General features: G+C 44.2%; 1 protein-coding gene across 2 annotated transcripts; it reads right to left on the reverse strand.

The window, feature by feature from the left end:
• Positions 1-4: 4 nt before the first annotated feature.
• On the reverse strand, positions 5-19,599 carry Nrbf2 (nuclear receptor binding factor 2). Of its 2 annotated transcripts, XM_021174456.2 has the most exons (4): positions 19,401-19,599; positions 9,448-9,532; positions 3,599-3,639; positions 5-1,487 (listed from the first exon to the last, which is right to left on the reverse strand). In XM_021174456.2, exons 1-4 carry the CDS (start codon positions 19,428-19,430, stop codon positions 780-782), a joined length of 864 nt encoding a protein of 287 aa, XP_021030115.1. In that variant the 5' UTR covers positions 19,431-19,599; the 3' UTR covers positions 5-779. The 2 variants fall into 2 exon arrangements, with proteins under 2 accessions (XP_021030115.1, XP_021030116.1); XM_021174457.3 differs by lacking the exon at positions 9,448-9,532.
• Positions 19,600-23,532: the final 3,933 nt, after the last annotated feature.

The following is a 23,532-nucleotide window of genomic DNA, read 5'->3' on the forward strand; positions in this document are numbered from 1 at the left end:
AAGGTATAAAACACAATTATTTTATTTATTTCTTACAATCAAATACTGCTAACTAGCATTGCTTTCACACATGCATCATTCAGCACAAAGGAGAGTTCCTCAGTATTTTCAAATGATGCATCATATAACACAAAGTTAGAACTTAAATGCACCCTGATTAATTATGTAAACTGGTAATTTCTTTAAAAAGCGTAACTAATAATTTGGTTCCTTTCTTCATAAAATGGAAATTTAAATATTTCTCCTGATAGTCTTGAGGTTATCATTATGTTACGAGTAGTGCAAACGTGGCACGTACAGTTCCATCTGGAAGCGTGTATCTTACACACCACATCTCAAACAAACACAATGTGCAGAAAATGCATACAGTCAACGCATGATAGAAAGCATGTTCCAAATACAAGTGAGCCTCTCAGGCCACCATATTTAGCTTTTGCATTATCATTTATGGCATTATAGATTAATTACACATGACATACTTTTATACATTTAACCCTGAAGAAAAATAACTGTTTGAAAATTATTCCAGGTAGCCATTTGGTTTGTATCATAAGAAAGCGAACCTCAGAGTTCAGTGTCTGCCAAGTCGGAATCATGAGCTTTAGTCGTGAAGAAGGTAAGTGATGTTTCACAGTGACTTTCCCAGGTCCTGGCACCGCCTCTTCTCCCACAGCATAGCAGATGAAGGAGCATCTCTGGCATTTCCCTGGGGCGTGGCTTTCCCTTTATGTTCTTTTCTGGATTAACTGTGTCGCCAGCCTCTCCAATGGCCTTCCATCTTAGTCATTCATGAATCCTTTCAGAATGTCCTCCGAGAGCTCCATCAGAGGAAGCTCTGGAGATGGGAAATCCAGAGGAGGAAGGTTGGGTATTGGAATGTCCTTGGCTTTCCCCGTGTTAGCTGCAAACTTCTGCCAGGTTGAAGAGGCCGCGGCGGATTCCGAGTGTGGAGGTAAACCCCACAGCTCTGACTTCTCTACAAAGTCTGCATCGGCGTCCAGTTCCTTCTCGGCTGTGCCTTTCAGGAGTCTGGCCTTTTCAGCCTTTAGCTGTTTATTTTCCTTCCTTAATCTTTCATTCTCAGCCACAAGGAACTCCACATGCCTCTTCAAATCTGCTATTTTGGTTGCCTGCTCCTCTATAATCGTCTTATCATCTTTTGGGGCTTTGCTTCCAATACAGGGCTCTGACGGCTCGTGCTTTTGCTGAAGTAAAAACAGCAATGTGTCTGGGTCCCTGTCAAAGACCCCCTGCACCTCGGGGAGGCGCCTCTCCGTGGAAGGGATGTATGTCTGAGAAAGCAGAGGGCTCTGGCCTTCAGCATCCTCAGAGGGCCTGTGAGATGCCTGCAGGTGGGGGGCTCCGTCCCGTTCCGTGCTCTGCTGCGCTTTCAACCGCTCCTCTCGCTTTGCTCTCTTCCACCTCTCCTGGATGAGAAGAAGCTGTTTCATGTGGCTGTCCCTTTGCAGTTCCAGTGATAAGTGAGCCTGAGACACAGAGGAAGAGGTCAGTGTACAGAACTTAGCATCAGAAGGCTCAGGGGCTCATGGGTCTCAAACTTGTTTGAGTGACTGTGGAATCTTTAGGAGGTGTGGCCTATGTAAATGGCCTGCCTGTGGTGGGCCTTTAGGGTCGAAGCCATTTCTGTTTCCTGATCCCCAGAGATTAAAGAGCCACACCATAAGCCATCACTGTGGGCTGAGATCCAAGTGTGATGCCTACCCTACCATGATGGATTCTATCCCCCTCATCCGTGATCTTCCAAACCACAGGGTATTCAGAAACCCTGATGCACACTTGTACGACAGCCATCACAAGTTCTGTACCGTCAGCTGTAGCTTCAATGATCCCTTGGTTCAGGCTGCCAATGCTTCAGCCTGTAGGAATTATGTCCTCAGTTCAGTCGCCACCGCCTTTTCTCCTACCGTCATGTGGTAAGAAAAGCATCTATCTGCCCAGCTAGGGATGCAGCTGAGGGACACGTTTATGAGCACGTAAAGGCCTAAGCTTGACCCCAGGCACTGAAAAACGGAAAACCTAGCTTTGGACACAACTGTTTAAACATATTTATGTGTGGACATGGGTGCATGTACATGGAGGTTAGAAAAGACAGTGCATCTCCGGGAATTGGAGACAGGCTGTTGTGAGCCCCTGCCATGACCCACAGGACGTGAGCTTGGAACCCTGACTAGGAGTGGCAGAAGGATGAAGAAAGGGCAGACAGACACATGTCCAGAAAAACCGATGGACCCACACCTACCCCACTGCAACCTGGAACCTCAGCGTGTTTACTATGTCCAGCAGGGAGGGCCGACTAGTCTCTGGGGCGAGAAGGGCAGTCTCAAGCTATAGACAACCAGGAGGATAAAGCTGCAGTAGCTAGTTTGTGCAAACACCAACACTCATACTTGGACCAGAGAAAAAGGGCTTCGCCAATTCTCAGCCTGACCCATTTGGGAAAGGTTTTACCAACTTCCCATGGGTCTGAAGTCTTGCTCTTTGTCAAGGCTGTGCCCAAGTAAATACGATACGTTCACTCACTCTGGGCTTCCTCTGCTAACTACAAACTACTGGTGGGAGCTGGGACCCAGACCCTTGTTCTCTGGAAGGGCAGTCAGTACTTTTAACTGCTCAGACACCTCTCCAGCCCCCAGGTGAGTGTATATTTAAGACTTAGAGGCCGGGCGTGGTGGCGCACGCCTTTAATCCCAGCACTCGGGAGGCAGAGGCAGGCGGATTTCTGAGTTCGAGGCCAGCCTGGTCTACAAAGTGAGTTCCAGGACAGCCAGAGCTATACAGAGAAACCCTGTCTCGAAAAACCAAAAAAAAAAAAAAAAAAAAAAAACAAGACTTAGGCACAGGGCTTCCTTCCCCCAGCCATATATAACAATATAAAGTCATCCAGAAACAGATCTCAAAGTCCAGGAATCTTCTAAGTATTCAAGAGACACAGAAGAGATTGGTCAGATTTCAATTGACTTTGACTAAGCAAAGTGTAGTCCATCTGGCTGCCCTGGGCCATTCCTGCTTCCTCAGTGTGAGCCAGTGTCAAAAGCCAGTGGAGCAGTAGGAAAGGTCCTGATGGGCTCCAAGGAAAAACCCCTGACTGAGACCTGTAAGTAATGGCAGGACACAGGAAAACATGTCTGGATGCCAATGGCAGGTGGCTCATTTCATTTCCTTCCTAAAATACACCTGCATATTTTTCAGTGTCACAATTCAAATCTCCACAAGAAAACATTGCTTTGAGGGAAGAAAAAAGTTTTTATTTTCAGCCAGGCATAGTAGCACATTCCTATAATCTCAGTACTAGGGAGACAGAGGTCTATGGATCTCTTGAGTTCAAGGCTAGCCTGCTCTACATAGTGTACACCAGGCCAGCAAGGACTATACAGTGAGACCATGATTGTTTTTTAAATAACGGAGGAAGGAGGGTGTGTGTGAGTGTGGTGCCTATGAAGCCAGAAGCCGGAAGCCGGCATCAGACCCCTGCCTGGCACAAATCCTGGGAATAGTACCTGGGTTCTCTTCTCTTGACTGCCGAGCCATCTCTCCAGCCCCCCAAAACACTTCTGCAAATACTATGAGCATGGCTCACCTGATCAGACTCGGTCAGCTTCATGGCTTCAGAGAGATATGCTAATTAAAAAAAGCAGAAAATTAATATATGAGTATCATAAGTTTGTAATTTATAGGTTAATAATAGGAATGTTTACTCGTCACAATACAGAGAACTGGTTTTCTAAGCAACTGTTCTAAAAAGGCAAATTTGAAAACAGTATTAACTTCTCCCAAAAGAATATCACTGGTAAACAAATATTCCCTAAGCCATCTTAATAACCGGGAGCTTTAAACCCTTTAAAGGTGGGGAGGCTCGGGACCTAGCCATGGCTGAGGGCTTTAAAGGTGGGGAGGCTCGGGACCTAGCCATGGCTGAGGGCTTTAAAGGTGGGGAGGCTCGGGACCTAGCCATGGCTGAGGGCTTACCTGGCCTAACAATGCAGAACAAAAAGATTTGAAGATTTTATGATGAAAGAACTAAAGATTTAATTAAACTGTTTATAGAAAACCAAGTTAAGTAAGAATTTACTGAGGTTCTGTGCTCAACAAAAATATCAAGAGATCCTCATGACTCTGTCCACCTGAATTATCTGCACATCTCTGTGGTCTCTTATGGGAACTATTTTTCTCGACTGTTTCTGTGCTATCCCAACAGCAATCTACTGCTATCATTAGGTGCGTAAGAGCCCTAAGCCAGACACTGTGGCACTCGTGGGATAGCATGGGGGAGGTTGACATAGGAGGATCACAATTTCAAACCCAGCATATGCTACAGACTGCCTAAACAAAAAGCCTTTAGATATGATAATATACACTGTGCAGTATAATACCATTTAAGAAGACACACCTTTCTTTAATCTTGATCAAATTCTGGGTGATTTAAACTGTTGAATTTAAATAGGCAATGCTGCAATCTTTACATTTTCTCGGTGGGCTAAGCTGACATAATTTGGATGTATCTTTGTTCAAAGTTGGGTCTCAGGCAATGAAGAGTACTGGCTGTTCATCCAGAAAACTGGGGTTCAATTCCCAGTACCCACATGATGGCTTACAACCTTAACTCCAATCTGAGGGAATCCTTGCCCTCTTCTGGCCTCCTTGGGCACCAAGCATAAACACTGTGCACAGGCACATATATACAAACAAAACACCCATAAAATGAATAAATAAAAACTTTTTAAAAAATACCACAATGTAGCCCAGGCTGCCTTCAAACTTAAAGGTGCTGACTTAGTGCCCTGAGTGCCCGCTTTCAGGGTTGGGACAGACCAGCTTGATGGATCTTGATGTCCCTGAGAGCACCACGGCACACAAATAGAGGTCAGAGGACAGTCTGTGGGAATCACTGCTCTCCTTCCACCATGTGTTCTGGGATTAAAGTCAAGCCATCAGGCATGGTGGTATATACCTTACTTGTTCTTGCTGTCTTTCCTTTGTCAAAGTTGATTTCTGGAGCTGTCAAGAGGGCAGAACAGCTAGAGACACCCACATTTGATCCTTGGATACCACTCCCAACAATTATCCTCTAATCTGCACATATGCCTATCTCCCTCACTCCAACGTACACAAATAAAATAAATAAGAAAGTAGATTTTCCTCAGATATTTCTGCCTGTGATGGAAACTTATCCCAGAAAACTAGAACTAAGCCTAGAACCACTGTCATTCAGAAGTGACTGAAGTGACTGACACCCACAAGTCTGAAAGTGTGGAGAAGGAAAGCTCGAGAAGACGGCTTAGAGAGTTGTCAGGTGGCGCTTAGTGGGGAATTCTGGTAAAAACAGCAGACCAAAATGCTGACCAGAATGCAGGAAATAAAGGCGGGGTTCCAGACGTTTTAGACAAAAATATATTCTGTCAGAAAGAGGAAGCCCTGACTAATAATACAGAAGCAAGGGCAAGCTCTGGCATATGAGAACTTGGAATTCACTTCACGAATCCCAGTCGCAGTCCTTCCCGTCCAGCTTTGCATGGCTTTCCTCATCACTTGCCTTTAGCTTCTGCACGCACCCATGTTCCTCTGTAAGGTATTTAACAGTCTTTCTGGAATAACTGGACTAAAGTCACAAGCGCTACTAATCCTGGGTCAGGCTCTTGCTCACTAGAAAAGTTTCTGAAACCTCTGATTTTTACACTTCCCTTTGCTGTCTGCTCTTAATCCAGATACCTTAATGATTTTTTTTTTTAATTTCACAACTTAGAATTTTCTGTCTGCCGGGTTCTACCAAGCCTGAGATTCAAAGTAAATGCTCCTTCTCCAGCACTACCATGTCTGCCAAGCTTGCACACTTCCCTTCCTCTTCCTGGCTAAGCCTGTATCCCAGCAGCAGCAGAGCACTGGGTAGAATGTGGCACAAGCTTTGCCAGCAGACAAACAAACAGGGAAACAGCATTTAGGACACACTGTGGGATTTCGTGTGACAGCCCATCATCCTGTCTAGCATGTGTCTCTCCGGAACTACAGTTTGCTGTAAACCACCTGTCTTTAACACCAGAATAGGTCTCACAAAACCAAGTTTAAACCAACTGGAAATGCTGACCTTGGCAGAGCACGGAACCTAAATTTAACAGGGCAGGATACCTACAATAATCCAAAAGTGCAAAGAAGGACCATACCACCACTTTAGATTACCCACAATAAAGCAGAGATGGCCCAGCCATTAAGAGCACTATGGCTCTTCGCTTTGGTTTCCAGCACCTAGGTAGGCTTCCTCCTCCAAGTCCAGGGAACGCAATGTCCTCCTGCCTTCAGTGGCACCTGCACAGATGTGCTGCACATCAACTCAGGCAGCCATGCATGTACACACAGATATAAAACAAATATTATTTTAAATTTTTTTTAAAAATATTGAGTGCATGGTCAGGGTTTCCTTCACAAAATCACACTTGATAATCTAATACTGAAGTTTATGAAAGAACTATCTCTTTTTTATTTAAAATTTTTTCAGATGACATATTTTGACCATATTCTTTTCCTTTCTAACTCCTTCTAGATCCTTTCCATTTCCCTACCCACCCAACTTCATGTTTTCTCTCTCTCTCAAAAAAAAAAAAAAAACTAAAAAGACAAAAACAAAACAAAACAGTTTATATACACATGTGTGCACACAAAAAACCCCAAAAACCAAAAAAAAGAAAAAAAAAAAAACAACAAAAAAAAAACAAAAGCCAAAAAAATATACAGTGTGTTTTGTGTTGCTGGCCAGCTACTCCTAGGCATGGGGCCTGCCCCGGAGTGTGGTTGATATTCCTCGTGACATTCCACTCAAGAAAATGTATTTTCCCTTCCATTGGCAGATATCAACTACTATTAGCTTCTTGGTTAGGTGTGAGATTTATTCATTTTCCTTCCTCAGTACTGGGACTTTCCTGTTGGGTTTGGAAAAGTCTTAACAATACTGGCAATTACTTCTCTTACGAGACTAATATTTAAAGCACATATTAAGTAAACAAGAGAAACACCCCCACCTCATGACCTCCAACTGTCTGCAAGTTTTTTGTTTTTTTTTTTAAATATTTATTATTATATCTAAGTACACTGTAGCTGTCTTCAGATGCACCAGAAGAGGGCGTCAGATCTCATTATGAATGGTTGTGAGCCACCATGTGGTTGCTGGGATTTGAACTCTGGACCTTTGGAAGAGCAGTCGGTGCTCTTAACCACTGAGCCATCTCTCCAGCCCCTGTCTGCAAGTTTTCTACCATTGTGGGAAACTAGACATTGTCCAGTCTCCCATAGTTGTTCAGTCTTCAAAGACAAAAGATCAGCTTAGGGATTTTTTTCCCCTCCCTTTCAAATTCTTCAGAATATCCTACACTTAGTGTATAATACTGTTGCAGGATATGTGATAACACCCTGAACCCAGACATTATGTTTCTAGTTGCAGTGTTTCTCAGTCCTTAGCACACACCTTTAACCCAAATAATGAAGGTAAAGTTAGTCTGTAGAAAGAACACCCGTTTGAAAGTGATGTCTAACTGCTGTGGCAGACAAAGTGACGAATCAGAGAAAACTCTGACAGAATAGGATATGGCCAATTATTACGAGAGAGAGGAGAGAAGAAAGGGAAGCTACTTAAGGGGTGAGACAAAGGGGGCCGCTTTAGCAGGAGAGTTGTACAGAGACAAGGTACAGAGAAATAACAAGCTGCACACCGGTGATGGCAGACGGAGCCAGAGGATTAGAGCAGATTGCTTGAGTTAGTTTGAGGCCAAGCGGAGCAATTCAGGACAGGCCAAGAGAAGCCAGATTCAATCAGTCAGCTTGGAGAGGAGTTTGAGCCAGAATAGCTGAGTTGAAACAGCCAACCAGAGATCAGAAATAACTAGAAACGTGAACTTAATCAGCTGTAAGTTTCAAAGATTGAAAACATTCTCTAATCCTAGATTATACTGTACAGAAGCTAGAAGCTTCCAGGACTAAGCCTAAGTTAGCTGAACAGAGGCAGTAAACCTCCAGATGACAATTACAACAGGTGAATATAAAATAAACTTACATACGTACGCTGGCTGATTCACTCCACTTTCACCTAGCACACACACACACAAAGCCTTATCTACTATGGTTAAAGGACCATGGCACTCATCAATATCATGGTTTTCTATTTAAACATGGTATACCATCACAGGGTTACACTACACATTAACAATCTAGTTAATACTATGGTTGAAGAGAGATTTAAAGACAACTGGTTTGGGATTATAGAAAATTCCACCTAATATAAAAATACACACACACACACATCTATTTATCTATCTGTCTGTCTGTCTATCTATCTATCTATCTATCTATCTCTCCATCCCTCATCTGGTGTTCAATTCTGTGATGCTTCTGTCTCTCACCCCAGGAAGTGTGAGGATTACAGGTGTGAGCCACTCATTTAACTAAAACTAGTTTACAATTTTTAGCTGGGTGTGATTGGCACACACCTGTAATCTGAACACTTCAGGAGGTTGAGGCAGGAGGAGTGTGCAAACTTGGGAGTAAGCTTGGGCTACATAATAAGTACTGTGCCAGGAGGTTATATTAGCAAGATCCTGAGTCAAAAAATTTTTTCTCTTGGTAATTACTTATAAGCAAAACATACAAGATATTTAGTCAAAGCAGTGCCCACCATGAGTTTGTATTTCAACAGTAAAATAACCTTCTTTTCCCTGCCAGAAAAGAATACTGCTTTACTCAGAAGGGAAGGAGAAGTGCTTTCCAGCAGCATGTTCTAGAACTGAGGTGGCACCACTCTAGATGAAACACGAGTAAGCACTCCCCACAAGGCTTTTGAGTTACCCAGATAACTGAGACAGAGCTTTCAGGCCCCCATATCTACTTATGAGACTAACCAGAAATTTTGGTAGGAAACCTATACATTCTAAATATGTACTTAACTGACACTCCATCTCTAGCCTGGAAAGCCAACAGCTTCATACCTACATGACAACTACTAGTAAGAAAGAACTTTTGTGGCCTGGAGATTGCTCAGTAGGTAAGAGCACTGACTGCTCTTCTGAAGGTCCTGAGTTCAAATCCCAGCAACCACATGGTGGCTCACAACCACCTGTAATGAGATCTGACGCCCTCTTCTGGTGTCTGAAGACAGCTACAGTGTACTTACATATAATAAATCTTTGGGCTGGAGGGAGCAGGGACCAAGCAAGTGGGGCCTACCAGATTGAGCAGAGGTCCAAAATTCAATTCCCAACAACCTCATGAAGGCTCACAACCATCCTTACAGCTACAGTGTACTCATATACATAAAATACATAAATAAATCTTGAAAGAGAGAGAGAGAGAGAGAGCCCCGTTTTGTGACAGGATTCCCCTGGAGGTGCAGGCTGGCCCCTCTCGCCTGTCCGCCAACAGCTCTGTTCAGTGTTTAAGAGAACCACTTACCTGTTGCCTTCCTGTGACAAGAAATCGCCTCTTCGTATTTCCCAGCAGCTAACAAACGGTCTGCTCGCCGGCTCTGCTGGTGAGCCTAGAAGACAAACATTCTTACTTCAAAATTATAAAACAAGACTCCTAAGTAAAATCAATCTTTTAACAAGATAACAGATGTTGTTTGTTTCCAAACAAAAAACTAAGCTATGAAAGGAGCCAAGCCAAGAAGCATAGCATCTGATAGGACACTATTCATAAGCCCTCTCTGGTTACTGGGCTTTAACTGCTATGTGGCCTCTGTTCTACTTAATAGTAGTTATTTTTCATGTGCAAGTCATCAAAGAAAAAAGAAAAAGAAAAGCAAATTTAGATATTCCTACTATGAAGGTACATAGATTAAATAGTGCTGACCTTCTTACATGGAACTTAAAATGTCCCAAAGAAGCCAGCCATGGAGCCACACATCCATACTGCTGGCACCCCAAAGGGGAAGCAGGAAGAGCAAAGTCATCTCCTAGTTCAGGTTAGCCTGACCAATGCAGCGAGACCATTTCACAAAGGACTAGGTGCTAGAAGGTCTAGCTCAGAGATAGAACATCTGCCCAGCATAGTAAGGCCTTAGGTTCAATTCCTAGCATGGCCAGGGGTGGGGAGAAGGGATACTCTCCCCCAAGGCTGGGCTTACATACATAGCTCAGGATAGAGCACCTATCAAGCACTTCCAAGGCCGTTAGATCACAAACTACAACAAACAATAACAACCACAAAAAAACATCTTGAATATCCTTATTTCACTTACAGCTTTGTCAACCTGTTTCCTTCTCTTAAAAGGCCAGTAACTTATGTTAATATTACAACATTAGATAGGAGGAAAGAAAGAGCAAGAGGAGGACCAGGAGGTGGGAGAGGAGGAAGAGGAAGGCCACCAGAAACATTACATATACTTATGGTGGGCCAAAGTCTTCTATTAGAATCGTGCTCTAACAAGCTTACAGATGATATAGCAAAGATGAAAGAAAGAAAGAAAGAAAGAAAGAAAGAAAGAAAGAAAGAAAGAAAGAAAGAGGAAAAGAAAAGAAAAGAAAGAAAAAGGGAAGGAAAGAGAAAGAGAAACAGGAAAGAAAAAAGAAAGAGAATTAAGTTCAGGGCCAGAGTGGGACCTTTTCTCAAACAAAAAGACACGCACAAACAAACACATGAATGGTAACTGTAGTTAGTTGTTTTTTGTTTGTTTATAAATCAACTTATCACAAGCTTGGGTTATCTGAGAAGAGGAAACTCAATTGAGAACGTGCCCTTATCAGACTGGCCTGTAGGCAAGCATATAATGGGAAGGCCAGCACACGTTAGGTCAGGGTCAACCCCTGGGCGGGTGGTCTTGGATTAAGAAAAGAGGGCTGAGTAAGCCATGCAAGAAATATTCTTCCAGTTCCTGCCTTGAGTCCTGCCCTGACTTCCTCAGATGATGAACTACAAACTGTAAAATCAAATAAGCCCTTTTTTCCTCTAAGTTGCTTTTGGCTATTGTCTTAGTCACTGTTTTACTGGTGTGAAGAGATCCTATGACCAGCGCAACTCTTACAAAAGGTAGCACTTGAGGACTTGCTTACAATTTTAGAGGTTAATCCATGACCACAGACAGGCATGGTGCTGGAGAAGTAACTGCGCACGTTACGTTCTGATCCACAAGCAGCAGGCAGACTGGGCTTTTGAGATATGAAAGCCCATCCCCAGCATCACCTTCTCCAATAAGGTCATAGCTCCTAGCCCTTTCCCAACAGTTCATCGATTGGGACTGAGTGAGCAAATATATGAGCCTATGGGACCATTCTCATGCAAACCACCACAATCGAGGTGTTTATCATAGCAATAGAGGCCAAAAGTGGCTCACAGACTGAATCCCGCACTTGAGGGTGGAAGGAAAGTTCTGAAGTACAGGACAACTTACCAGGAAAACAAAACCCCTTGTTCACAACAGCATTTTTTACAATAACCAAGTAGAACCGATGCAAATGTTCATAACAGAAGATTAGACAAATCAAAGTATAATGTGTCTGCTCAGTGGAATCTATTCAGCCTTAAATGGGAAGGTAATTTCACAAGATTATAAATATATTTAATCTTACTAAACTATGTTCATAAAATGGTTAGGATGGCAAACTTCATGGTTTGGGGGTTTGGTTGGTTGGCTGCTTGGCTTTTTTAAGGAAAACACTAATCTGTTCAGTTAGGTGTAAGATGATTTATCTTGAAGGCTTTTTAAGAAATGTGCCAGAAATGCTTCATAAAAATCATGTTTGCAACTGAGATTACAGATGTATTCTGGGCATGTTTATTGAGTCTACTCGATACGAAGCAAACACAAGTAGAAAGCAGCACACTTGCTTGTATTTCCCCTACTTCTAAATTTGTAAAGAAGAAACAAACAACTGTTCTTAAAGGCAGCATTGCCCCTATTGTTTCACAGAGCTTTTATTCATCAATTATTTGCAATAGCAATAATGCAAACTTTTCCCTAAATCTCAGCTATGATAGGAGCTTAATATGTTGATTTTAATCATGGAGACTTAGACTGAGCAAAAAATATGTCCTGAACGGTAACCACATAAAACATTCGGGGTGGTAACAGGAGGTGCAGATGTTTTAGACAGAGTCCCATGTCTTGCCTCTACCACCTTCTAATGCTAGAAATATAAACGGGTACCACCACACTGAGACCAAAGGGCAGATAGTTTAAGAAGACAGTATAAACAATGAGAGCTGACAGATATCTGCAGTGAACGGTGGTATTCAATCAAAGTCTTAGGCAGTAAGCAGAAACAGAAAAATGAATGAAGGTGTCATGTGCAGGTGCCTTCACCATTTTTAACTTAAAAAAAAAAAAAAAAGCCCACAGCTTTTCTTTTATAAAAGAAAACTTCCTTGAAACCCCACAGCACCTCATAACAAAGATAGGACTGCAGAGACCTAACCCTACCAAGAGCCATAATAAACTCTCATAATAAACCAGCTACATTCTTCCAATTTGCAGGGGCTATTTCCTCGCTTGTTAATAAAATTTTGACTTTGCACCAGGTCACTGTTTAGGAGCTGTAGAGAGAACCATTTGGGCATTTGTTTTAAAATGCAGAATTTCAGTCAGTAGTTTTGCAGTAGAGCTTGCAAGTCTACTGAAGTAAATCTGTGGCTGAGGCTCAGATCTTAAGAAAGAATCAAAGACAACTCAGGCGTGGTGGTGCAGGTCTCCAATCTCAGCACTTGGGAAGCAGAGACAAAGAGATCTATGAGTTTAAGGCCAGCCTGGTCTATAAAGCTGGTTCCATGACAGCCAGAGCTTTTCATAGAGAGAAGCAAACTAAACAAACAAACAAACCTAACCAACTAGCCAAAAGTGTCGGGGAAGCTAGGACAAAGTACAATCTTCAATGTTACAGATAATATCTGCCCTTTGGCCTCAGTGTGGTGGTACCCATTTATACGTCTAGCATGTAGAAAGTGGTAGAGGCAAGACATGGGATTCTGTCTAAAAAAATCTGCGCCTCCTGTCACCACCCCAAATGTTTTATGTGGTTACTGTTCAGGTAGTGGTTCACACCTCTCTTCCCTAAAAGGGCTGAAATAGGATCACAAGTTGGAGGCCGGCCTGAGATGTAAGCCACTGTCTCAGCTTCCTGTTCTCCAGGCATAGCGGCACACACCTATAATCCTAGTACCTGACAGGTGGTGAAGAAGAACTAGTTCTAAGTCGTCCCTAACCACATAATGAATTTAAGACCAGCCTGAGCCACACAAGACCCTGTCTCTAAAAAGGTAGAAGATACTATAGAAATCTATAGTCACCATTATCTTTTAAAGAGTCCTTAGAGGATTCCTATTCTAAAACTGTTCTGTTTAAACATTGTGATAAAATTATAGCCATTAAAATAAATCCACAAAATTGTTTCTTTAGAAATTCAAAGTAAAAAAACCAAAATCAAAATACAGTCTACCTTTCTATACACTGCTTTTCCTTGGCACCAGGATGCCTATAACAGATGCCATATTCTTATTATACTGCCTAGTTTTCTGGACACCTAAAAAGAATCCTAAACTCCAGATTTTCAAACCTCAAATATGTTCAGGTTTGGTCTGTTGCTATGCATTGTAATGCTAAGTGTGGGGGCCCTAAGACCTGGCTGCCCAGAGACAGTCCACACATAGACTCAAGTGACCCTATATGACCTTACCCCCCAAGTTATTTACGATTGGTAAATAAAGATGCCTACAGCCTATAGCTAGGCAGAATTAAGACAGGTAGTGCTAGGTGTTCCCTGAAGAGACCAGGAAGGAGAAAGAGGTGAAGAAAGAGGAGAAAGATGCCATGGGTTAGGAGTCAAGAAAATATGGTCCTGGGGGCTTGCCAATTGAATTATTGGAGTTAAGAGCAGCACAGATGAAACAAAGTAAGTAATAACTCTGGGTTATTGATAGGGAAGTAAATTCCAGTATCATAGAGAATAGGTCTGCCCTGTTCTTGTGCTGATTAAGGCTTATTATAAATATAAAGGTTGTGTGTGTCTTTTATCTGGAAATGAAGTGGTAAAAGGCAAGATAGAAACCCCAGATTTGGGATTCCCAACAACAGAAATCAGAAAGCAAGTATAACATAGCATCAAATGGTTGTAAATACAGGACGTTTAAGAGCAGCCAGGCAGAAAACACAAGGCTGAAACAGTTAAGACTCTATCACAGGAGATTCCCCACATGCTCCCAGACCCTGTACCACTGCTCTTCCTGCCTCTTTCTTTGGAGTCCAATAACTCTTTTGGCTTAAACTAAGACAAGTGGACTCCCATCATCTAAAGCCAACAAAAATCCTAGCAACTACAATTAGGGTGCTGAGTGAGTGAATTTACTGTCAAGAAGGACTTTTTTGCTTCTCTGGGATGCTTTTAAAAATGCAAGTTCAAGGCTACCTTTCTTAGCACGGTGTACCAGCATTCAGAAGGCAGAGACAGGCAGAGCTCTGTCAGCTGAAGGCCAGCCTGGTTGGTCTACAGAGCAGGTTTCAGGATGAAGAAACACCCCCCCACCACCACCATCAAAAAAAAAAAAAAAAAAAAAAATCCAAGTAAATGATACAATCTTCTATATCTTTCAATCTATTAATATCTATGACCTGGAGTGCTATATCAAAAGGAAAAGAAAAAAACAACATTCCAAATATTAGAAAGAAGGCGGAGAATATCTACTATACTCCTGACGTGTATGGTCATTGGTTGGGACCAAAGGAGACATATTACCCCATGCCCCAATCAGTCCACGAGCGCTCCCACAAACAAGGATCAAGCAGTATCTCCAAACACACGCGCAGAGTCACCTGTCTAATCAATACAAGAAATAAGTGTAAGGTAACTGCTCACGTGGTGAAACTGAGGCCCCCGTTCATGTCTACTCTGAAGACCAACACTGTCCCCTTGTATTGCTTTGTTATAACCTTTTCCCTTCCATCAGTTTCTAGTTTAGCTTGTTTTTCTTTTTCCATTTTTGGAAACTGTCACCATGTGCTGTTAGATGGTGAGAATCTGGTATAGGACCTTTCAAATCAATCTGGTGAATTTTGATGGTATTAAAAATCCAGAGGCTGAGCAAGATTTTGCTGACAGGACCCTGATATAGCTGTCTCTTGTGAGACTATGCCGGTGCCTGGCAAACACAGAAGTGGATGCTCACAGTCAGCTATTGGATGGAACACAGGGCCCCCAATGGAGGAGCAAGAGAAAGTACCCAAGGAGCTGAAGGGGCCTGCAACCCTACAGGTGGAACAACAATATGAACTAACCAGTAGTCCCAGAGCTCGTGTCTCTAGCTTTATATGTAGCAGAAGATGGCCTAGTCGGCCATCAGTGGAAAGAGAGGCCCATTGGTCTTGCAAACTTTATATGCCTCAATACAGGGGAACACCGGGGCCAAGAAGTGGGAGTGGGTGGGTAGGGGAGTGTGTGGGGGTAATGGGGGACTTTTGGGATAGCATTTGAAATGTAAATGAAAAAAAAAATACCTAATTAAAAATCCAGAGGCTGGACCGAAGGCTAAGCAGTAAGAGCACTGGCAACTCTTGTTTGATTCCCAGCACCCAGATGGTGGCTCAATAAGGTCTCAAACTCCACTTCCATGGAACCCAATGACCTCTTCTGGCCCAAGGCTCTAGGCTCATATGCGGTACACAAACATACATGAAGGCAAAACACTCACATACATATTTTTAAAAAAATCATCCAACATTAAGTATTACAGCACCTCATATATAGTAAATGTTATATTTTGATTTTATTTTAGGTGTAATGTGAGAGGCCCTATGTTTCTGCAGAAGCCCAAGAGGCTCTTTCACTGTACAGCAGTTTGACAGCTCCACACACAAAGCCAATTGCTATCAATCTGTAAGGACTTCTCAGTGCAGGTAAAGCAGATGGGTAAATAATGCCCTAATACAAAGCTCAATGATCTATTTTAGATTCTGCCTTCTAAACCCCACTATCTAGATTTAGTCTGCATTTCTATGTCATAATCTATAAAACTGGTAGCTCATGTCACTATTAAGGAAAGATTAATAATGAAGCCCTACTACTTTCCAACTGTTGGCTACAACTCAGCACTCCATTACCATCCCCCAAGCTCCCTAACCCTGTGGTGCTTCCCAGTAAGCCCAGCCCCGAAGATGGCACAGGATTTCCTTCCCTTCCATTATTTCCAGGCCAACAAATTCAGGTACACAGAGACCACACCTTGGCCCATGATATGAACCTTTTTTTCTTGGATGAGAGGCTTGAGAGCGTTAACAACTTCAGGCAAGATAAGAACTGAACACTGCAGAGGAGAGCTGTCACTCAACACTCCACACTCCCAGCACTCTTAAGTGGACAGAGAGAAAACAAGAGAGCTGGAGGATGAACACAGAAAAAACAAAACAAGTGTGGTTATTCAGTCACGTGGGCACTGCCTGCAGCAGTCCAGGCAAGCACAGCATGAACAACAGTCATGCACACTAAACCTGACATAACTGCCCACACTAGCAGCGCTAGAAATCACTTCACGGAACTTGTGACGCTTATTTGCTACCAATTGAATGCCAACAATTAAATGCATGGAAAGAAACACACACTAAGTGATTTTATAAGTTACAATTTTTCCATATTAAAAATTAACAAATGGGTGTGGTGGTACAGGCTGGTCAACACAACACTCAGGAAACTGAGGCAGGAGGATCACAAGTTTGAAGCCTGAACTCCACACCAAAGTCTGTTCTTAAGACCCTACCTCAAATAAGCAAATATCACAAAGGAAAAAACTGGACAGAACAAATTTATTTAGAATTGAAAGACTATTTTCCCTCAAAGGAAGTATAATTTCTCTTGACCAACTCTAAAAATTAGAAAGCTAGAACATTTGTAATAGCTACATATTAAAATGCAGTATGAATTCCAGCTACTCTCTTCTACATCCTGAAAACTCATTGTGAGGAGCTTAGCCTTGCTATAACCTTAACACACAATAAGAGGCACAGTGACACAGAGTCCACTCTAAAGAGCACACAGAAATGAAAACCACAAGTACATTAATAGGAAAGCACTGTTAGAAGCAGGTGATGACAGGCTGGAATGCAGGGTATTTAAGGGACGGACCTGAGCAATCATTTAATCCCCTCAGTTTAGGCCTGTTCACCAGCAAACCTCACACACACTTGTACTAAGTCCCAAGGATGCTCTGAGGACACGGGATTCTAAACCCAGGTACAGTAGTGAAGTTCCATATTATGCATTTGGAGTGTATTTCCATGACGAACTGTATGGTTTACGAGAATTTTCATTAAGTCACAGAATTTAGGGCTACCTTTTTATGTTGGGGGAAGACAAGGCTGTGGTGTACTCACTGACATTCAGAAACAAAACAAAACTTCAAAAATCTTTAGTCTAGGGCTCAGTGGATAAAGACACTCACACTCACTCACACACTCACTCACACACACACACACCCCGGTTACATGAGTTCAATCTCCAAACCCACATGGTGGAGGGAAATGACACTCCCAAGCTGCCTTGACTTCCACAGAAATGAAACCCGCACAGACACAAGTCCTAGTCTCTACACCTCTTTATCAGAAGCTTACCAATGCTACTCTGCAATGCACTTAAATCATTCAAGTAAACATCCTGTTACCTTTCAATGTTTAGCTAGGCTGAAAATCAGAAATCTTCAAAATCTCAAATGGCTTAAAAATTCAAACTGCCACATTTCTGAAATTTGTCACGTAAATTTTAGGACCGGATAATGGAACTGTGCTAGCTTCCTAATTTACCTATTTAAAACAGCAAACCTCAGCAGGGCCTGGAATCCCAACATTTAGAAAGCTAAGCTCATGACCAGCCTAGGCGACAGTGAGCTTGGAGCTAGCATGGCTCAAACACACAGTAGCAAAATCAAAGTCCCATTGCCACCAGCTGCCTCCTTTATCCCAGACTGAGGGATTGGTGCTCCAACGTCCACTGCCCCAGTTTCAGTGTTCTCATAGGGAACACTGAATACGCTTGTGGAGCAGGTAGCCAGCGTTAGGCTACACCCTGCTGCCAAATCAAGTGAAGCTAACTGGAAGTGAACCAGTGATCGTTCGGCAAGGACACTTGAACTTTGAAGCACTCGGTAAACAGCTGGCTACGACTAATAATATTCCTGTGGAGTTTTCCTGGTGAGCCACCCATACTTCACTACAAACTATAGTTGGCCACACAAATTCTCTTACAAACAAGAGAGGCTCGAGGTTATTTCCCTAGCTCCCCAAAACTCACCAGTGTAGCCTCATTAGCCTGAAGTGTAATCCACTTAGAAACGGACGGAGGGCCTAAATCTTGGGTAGATTTCTCGGAGCTGCAACCCTGGCGCCAGGGATGGAACCATAGCTTTAGGTGTTCACTCTCCAGCGTTGACGCTCAACACTCCCAAATCTCATTAAGTGACAGAGGCTTATGGTCTCATTGGAGCAACTAACTCTTCCAATGTTCCATCCATAACGTACAGTTCTACATGCCTCTTATATATTCAGTCCTTTAATCCTCACAACAAACGTGGGTTAAAAAAACAAAAAACAATGAAGTGAAAATTTGTTCAAGGTCTCTCGAGGCTATTAGGTGATTAAGCCCGAGTTCAAATCCATGAGTCTGGCTCCAGAAATCTATAGTCTGAAACCACAGACTCTGGCTTCTCTGCACAGCACGGACCAGGCTCTTCCAAGCCGGGAGGGAGGGCAGAGTTCCAAAGGAAGCAATCAATCCTTCCCAGTCCTGCTCTCAAACCCACCGCATCATCGCAAACCACCTACAGACTTGGGACTTGCAAAGTTTTACTCCGCAACACTAAGGAACCAGACGTCTGCATCTGAATTTCATAAACCTTTTCCCAGGAAACCAGACGATGTCCTGTGAACACACTTAGAACAGAACTGGGGGGGGGGGGGTGGGGTTGGGGTTTTGTAGGGTTGTTTGGGGCGGTGTGTGTGTTCCTTTTTGCCCCAAACAATAATGACCCGGCCCCCTGTGTGTCTGTGTGTTTCTGAGAAAGGCAAACACGTCTGGTACTTTCGAGAGCCTTAAAGCAAAGGCACCGGGCTGCGGGGCGTGGACTGGGGTTCCGATCCAGCTGTTTCAGAGGGGCCTTCACTAGCCCAGCTGCGAGGGCAGCAGGGAAGGGGGGGGTGCGGTGTGCGAGGCGCGGCCCCGACACCCCGACTCTGCCCGCGGCCTGCAGGCGGCGGCTACGTGGCGCTGGGACGCGGTCCCAGCAGGGCAGATGCCACGGGCCCCGAGGGAGAGGCCTGAGCCCCGGGGATCAGGGTCCCCCATGAACTCGCGGCTCCCCCTTCAGTCCGGCTTGCCCCCCTCAGCCCGCGTTCCCCCGCAGCCTACCGGTCCCCGACTCAGCCCGCGACCACTCACAAGGTTGAGGGGTCCTTCCATCACTTCCATAGACCCCGGGGTGAGCAGCGGCCCGAGGCGGAGCGGCGGCGCCCGGGCACATGGAGGGGCGGCAAGGGCAGGGAGACGGGGCGGCTGGCAGGAGGCTCCTCGCAGAACCCGGAGCCGGCAGTGAGAGCCCAAGAGCGACGGCCGCGCCACTTCCGCCTCCGACGTCGCGTCGCGGGGGCCGTCCCGGCGTCGCTGCGCGCGGCGGCGTGACGTCACCACGCGCCAGCACGAGGGAGGGGGCGCGGCTGGGATGAGAGTATGGGGTGGGCGGGGCTAGGGGCGGAGCAACAGCTAAGTGACAGAAATCCCCCTCTCCTCGCGAGAGGGAGCTTTGCTAGACTTCGGCGGCGGCTGTCACATGATGAGTCCGGTCTGGCTAGTTGGTTAATAAGGTCACGCTGCACGTTTGACCCTTCTTCCTTCCCATAGGCTTTCTCTGGTCCTCTCCTTGCTCCTCCACCCCTCCTTCTCCGTTTCTGTTCTATCTCCGTTGACTTTTTTTTAAAAAGCAAATTTGAGCCAAGTTAATACCCTACACTAGATCCACCTTACAGGAGGTTTCCATATTTTTTGCCTTTTGGCAGAGAGTCTGTGGCCCAGATCTTGAACATGTGGCAGTCTTGTGTCGAGCATATGAGCAGGTGCCACCATACCTCCACTCCACCATGAGGATTTGACAGAGATAAGTGATCCCAGGGTCACAAACTAATTCTAAAGCAAGAAGGATTATAAGCCACCAAGTACAACCGTTCTTCAACAACTATGTACTAAATCACTGTGCTAAGGTCTTTCTGTTTCCGCATCCACTGACAAGTAGATAAGGTTTATGGAGAAAGGGAGATGGAGAGGAGCTGAGAGAACAACCAACATATTGTGTGAAGGAAACCTGGAGGTTTTACAGTACCAAATTCTGTAATAAAAAAAGCTTCAAAGAACCGCATTAATGTACCTTTAAGAATTTGTAATATTGGAGGACGTGGAGATGCAGGTTGGGTGTTAAAGGAAACCCACCTGGGGTGTGATTTTTTTTTTTCTAAGACTTATTTATTTAATTTATTTTAGTACACTGTAGCTGTCTTCAGACAAACCAGAAGAGGGCATCAGATCTCATTACAGATGGTTGTGAGACACCATGTGTTTGCTGGGAATTGAACTAAGAACCTCTGGAAGAGCAGTCAGTGCTCTTAACCTCTGAGCCATCTCTCCAGCCCCCTGGGGTGTGATTTTTTTTTAAAATATGAAACCTTAAAAAGCCAGCCATATTTTAATTGTTAAATCTTATTAAATTAATAGAAATGTTTAAAAATAAATAATGGTCCGAAAAAACAAAAAATAAAAAATAAAAAAATAATAATGGTCAAGAGTAGTGAATCTCTGTCACTGTAATATTCCTTCCACACTGGCCAGCAGTACAGAGACCATCTTGTGTGTTGAATAGATGCCTCCCTCACCTGTCAATTAAAAAGCCTATAGCCTATCACCTATGGCTTAGGCAGGAAATAGAGGTGGGACATCGAGAGGAGAAAGAGTCCCGCAGTGGTGGAGCATGCTTTTAATCCCAGCACTTGGGAGGCAGAGGCAGGTGGATTTCTGAGTTTGAGGCCAGCCTGGTCTACAGAGTGAGATCCAGGACAGCCAGGGCTATACAGAGAAACCCTGTCTCAAAAAACCAAAATAAATAAATAAATAAATAAATAAAAGTACACTTCACCAAAGCACACTGGAGGGACAATGCAGGATGGGCTAAAGATGGAGACTTAGATTCATCCTCAGAGGATGCTCATTCATTCCAAGGCCACAGGTGGAAGGTTATTCCAGTCCCTGGACCATTCCAGCTGTGCACATAGTGGACATGCCTATTCTCGAACAACTCAAGAGCCACCTAGCAGTAGGCCTCATCTGGGGCATGGGGTTAGAGGCTTTTTGAAAGAGCTGGTCTCACAAAGACTCTGGTCCTTTCAGTCCCCCATGAAGAACCCAAGCCTCTCATTCCCTGGGGTCTTACCACGTCCGAGGGGTTCCTGATGCCTTCCAGAGTATGTCCCAAGCCTCATTTTCTGAGATACTTTTGATGGCAGCTACTCTAATCTCACACACAATGTTCCTGTTAGCCCAGTCCCATCCTACAGAGATCAAAGGAGATTGGTTCATTGGGAGGCATTCTTAGCTATTAAAAAACAGTTCCCTTGTTTGAACTGGATTTTTTCTCTTTGCTTGAGTCCCTATACCTGAATGTGTGTATGTTCACATATATTTATGTATGCATATATATTTATATATGTGCATACAACCTGTTTACTGTTGCTGCCATGTATGCTGTGCCTACTGTTAACTCCTAATCACTGTTCTAGGAACCTTCTGCAGGAATACTACCAGGTGTAGAAAATAAAGGTAGAGGAAGGTGTTCACTGGACATGAAATAGTGCTCTTCCTACCTCTAAAAATGTCCACTCAAATCTAACAGTACTATTGGCAAGGCCTCTACTGAGGATGTTCCTACATGAAGTGGGACCTTGCACTGATAACCTCAAGAGTCAGTCTACTGATAATCCCCTGTCCCCTGGGAGAAGATGCTCCTGGTCTTGTCTTCTATTTCTACGGTATCTCCCTGACCCAGAGCAGAAGCTCAGTGGAAATGGTTGGCATATTGTCAGTACCAGAACCCTTCTATGAGGACAGTTTTGAAGAAGGAGTCCAATATACCTACAGTGAGATTGTAGTCCAGGGTCTAGGACATATCAGAGTCAAGAGCAGCCACCACTGTCAAGAGGACCCAACATATCCATGCAGGAGCCACAGTGTGCCCTAGATGGATAGTACAGTAGTGGTAGTGGGCGTTACCAACCCCCTTCAGTATGCCTTCAGAGAGTAAGTTGGCAGAAACTTCTAGATGCTCCCAGAAGGAAGAATGAGACCACTGGTGAGCCATTACAGAAACAACTGAATTGCCACTAGGAAGTCCTCCTCCCTTGACTTTGCAAAACAGTTTCCCAGGGCGGTGCCAAAACCCAGATGGAAGATAGGAAGGAAGAAGTTAAGAGCGTACCAAACGGGGCTCTCAGCTAAAGAATACTCCAATGTGTAAGTGAAGATCACAGTGAGACATAGGAGACAACAATCTGGAAATAACCTGCCTGCCAGTCATTAGTCAGCCGTGAAGTTATGACAGACAAGAGAGAAGAAGAAAAGGGTGGTGTAGCTCATGAGGCAATAGACAGAACTCCACTGACTAAGTCTTCCATCACAATCTCACCATAAAGGATCTTAGGGAAGTAGAGAAGTGGCCCTACACCTGGTTTAATTTCTGCAAGGAAGACACAACACACTGGAACTCTTTGTGAAGTATCTACAAGTTCATCCCTCCTACCAAGTGTGAGGGTCTCTTAGATTAAAAGGGAGAGAGAGAGAACACCCTTGCGACTAAGACCATGTGGGAGACTGTGACCTTCATGGAGACAGCAGATGGTGCCTGGGGTTACAGGTAGGTAGCTCCATGATATGATCAGGTAGAGCACCTCTGACGCAGGCATCTGTGGTAGGACACACATGGAAATCCCACTAGTGTGGAGGTGGAGGCAAGAGGATCCAGTGATCAAGTTCATCTTTGGTTACACAACAAGTTAGAGGCCAGCCTGGGCTATACACGATCCTGAAATGACAAGAGAGAGAGAGAGAGAGAGAGAGAGAGAGAGAGAGAGAGAGAGAGAGAAAGAAGAAGAAGAAGAAGAAGAAGGAGGAGGAGGAGGAGGAGGAGGAGGAGGAGGGGAGGAGGAGGAGGAGGAGGAGGAGAGGAAGGAGAGAGAGGTAAGTAGGTGCACTGGCTGGTTTTGTGTGTCAACATGACACAGGCTGGAGTTATCACAGAGAAAGGAGCTTCAGTTGGGGAAATGCCTCCATGAGATCCAGCAGTAAGGCATTTTCTCAATTAGTGATCAAGGATGAAAGGCCCCTTGTGGGTGGGACCATCTCTGGGCTGGTAGTCTTGGGTTCTATAAGAGAGCAGGCTGAGCAAGCCAGGGGAAGCAAGCCAGTAAGTAACATCCTTCCATGGCCTCTGCATCAGCTCCTGCTTCCTGACCTGCTTGAGTTCCAGTCCTGACTT

Source organism: Mus caroli, unplaced genomic scaffold (genome assembly GCF_978045245.1).
Source record: "Mus caroli unplaced genomic scaffold, Mus_caroli_1 scaffold_9, whole genome shotgun sequence".
Lineage (NCBI taxonomy): Eukaryota > Metazoa > Chordata > Mammalia > Rodentia > Muridae > Mus > Mus caroli.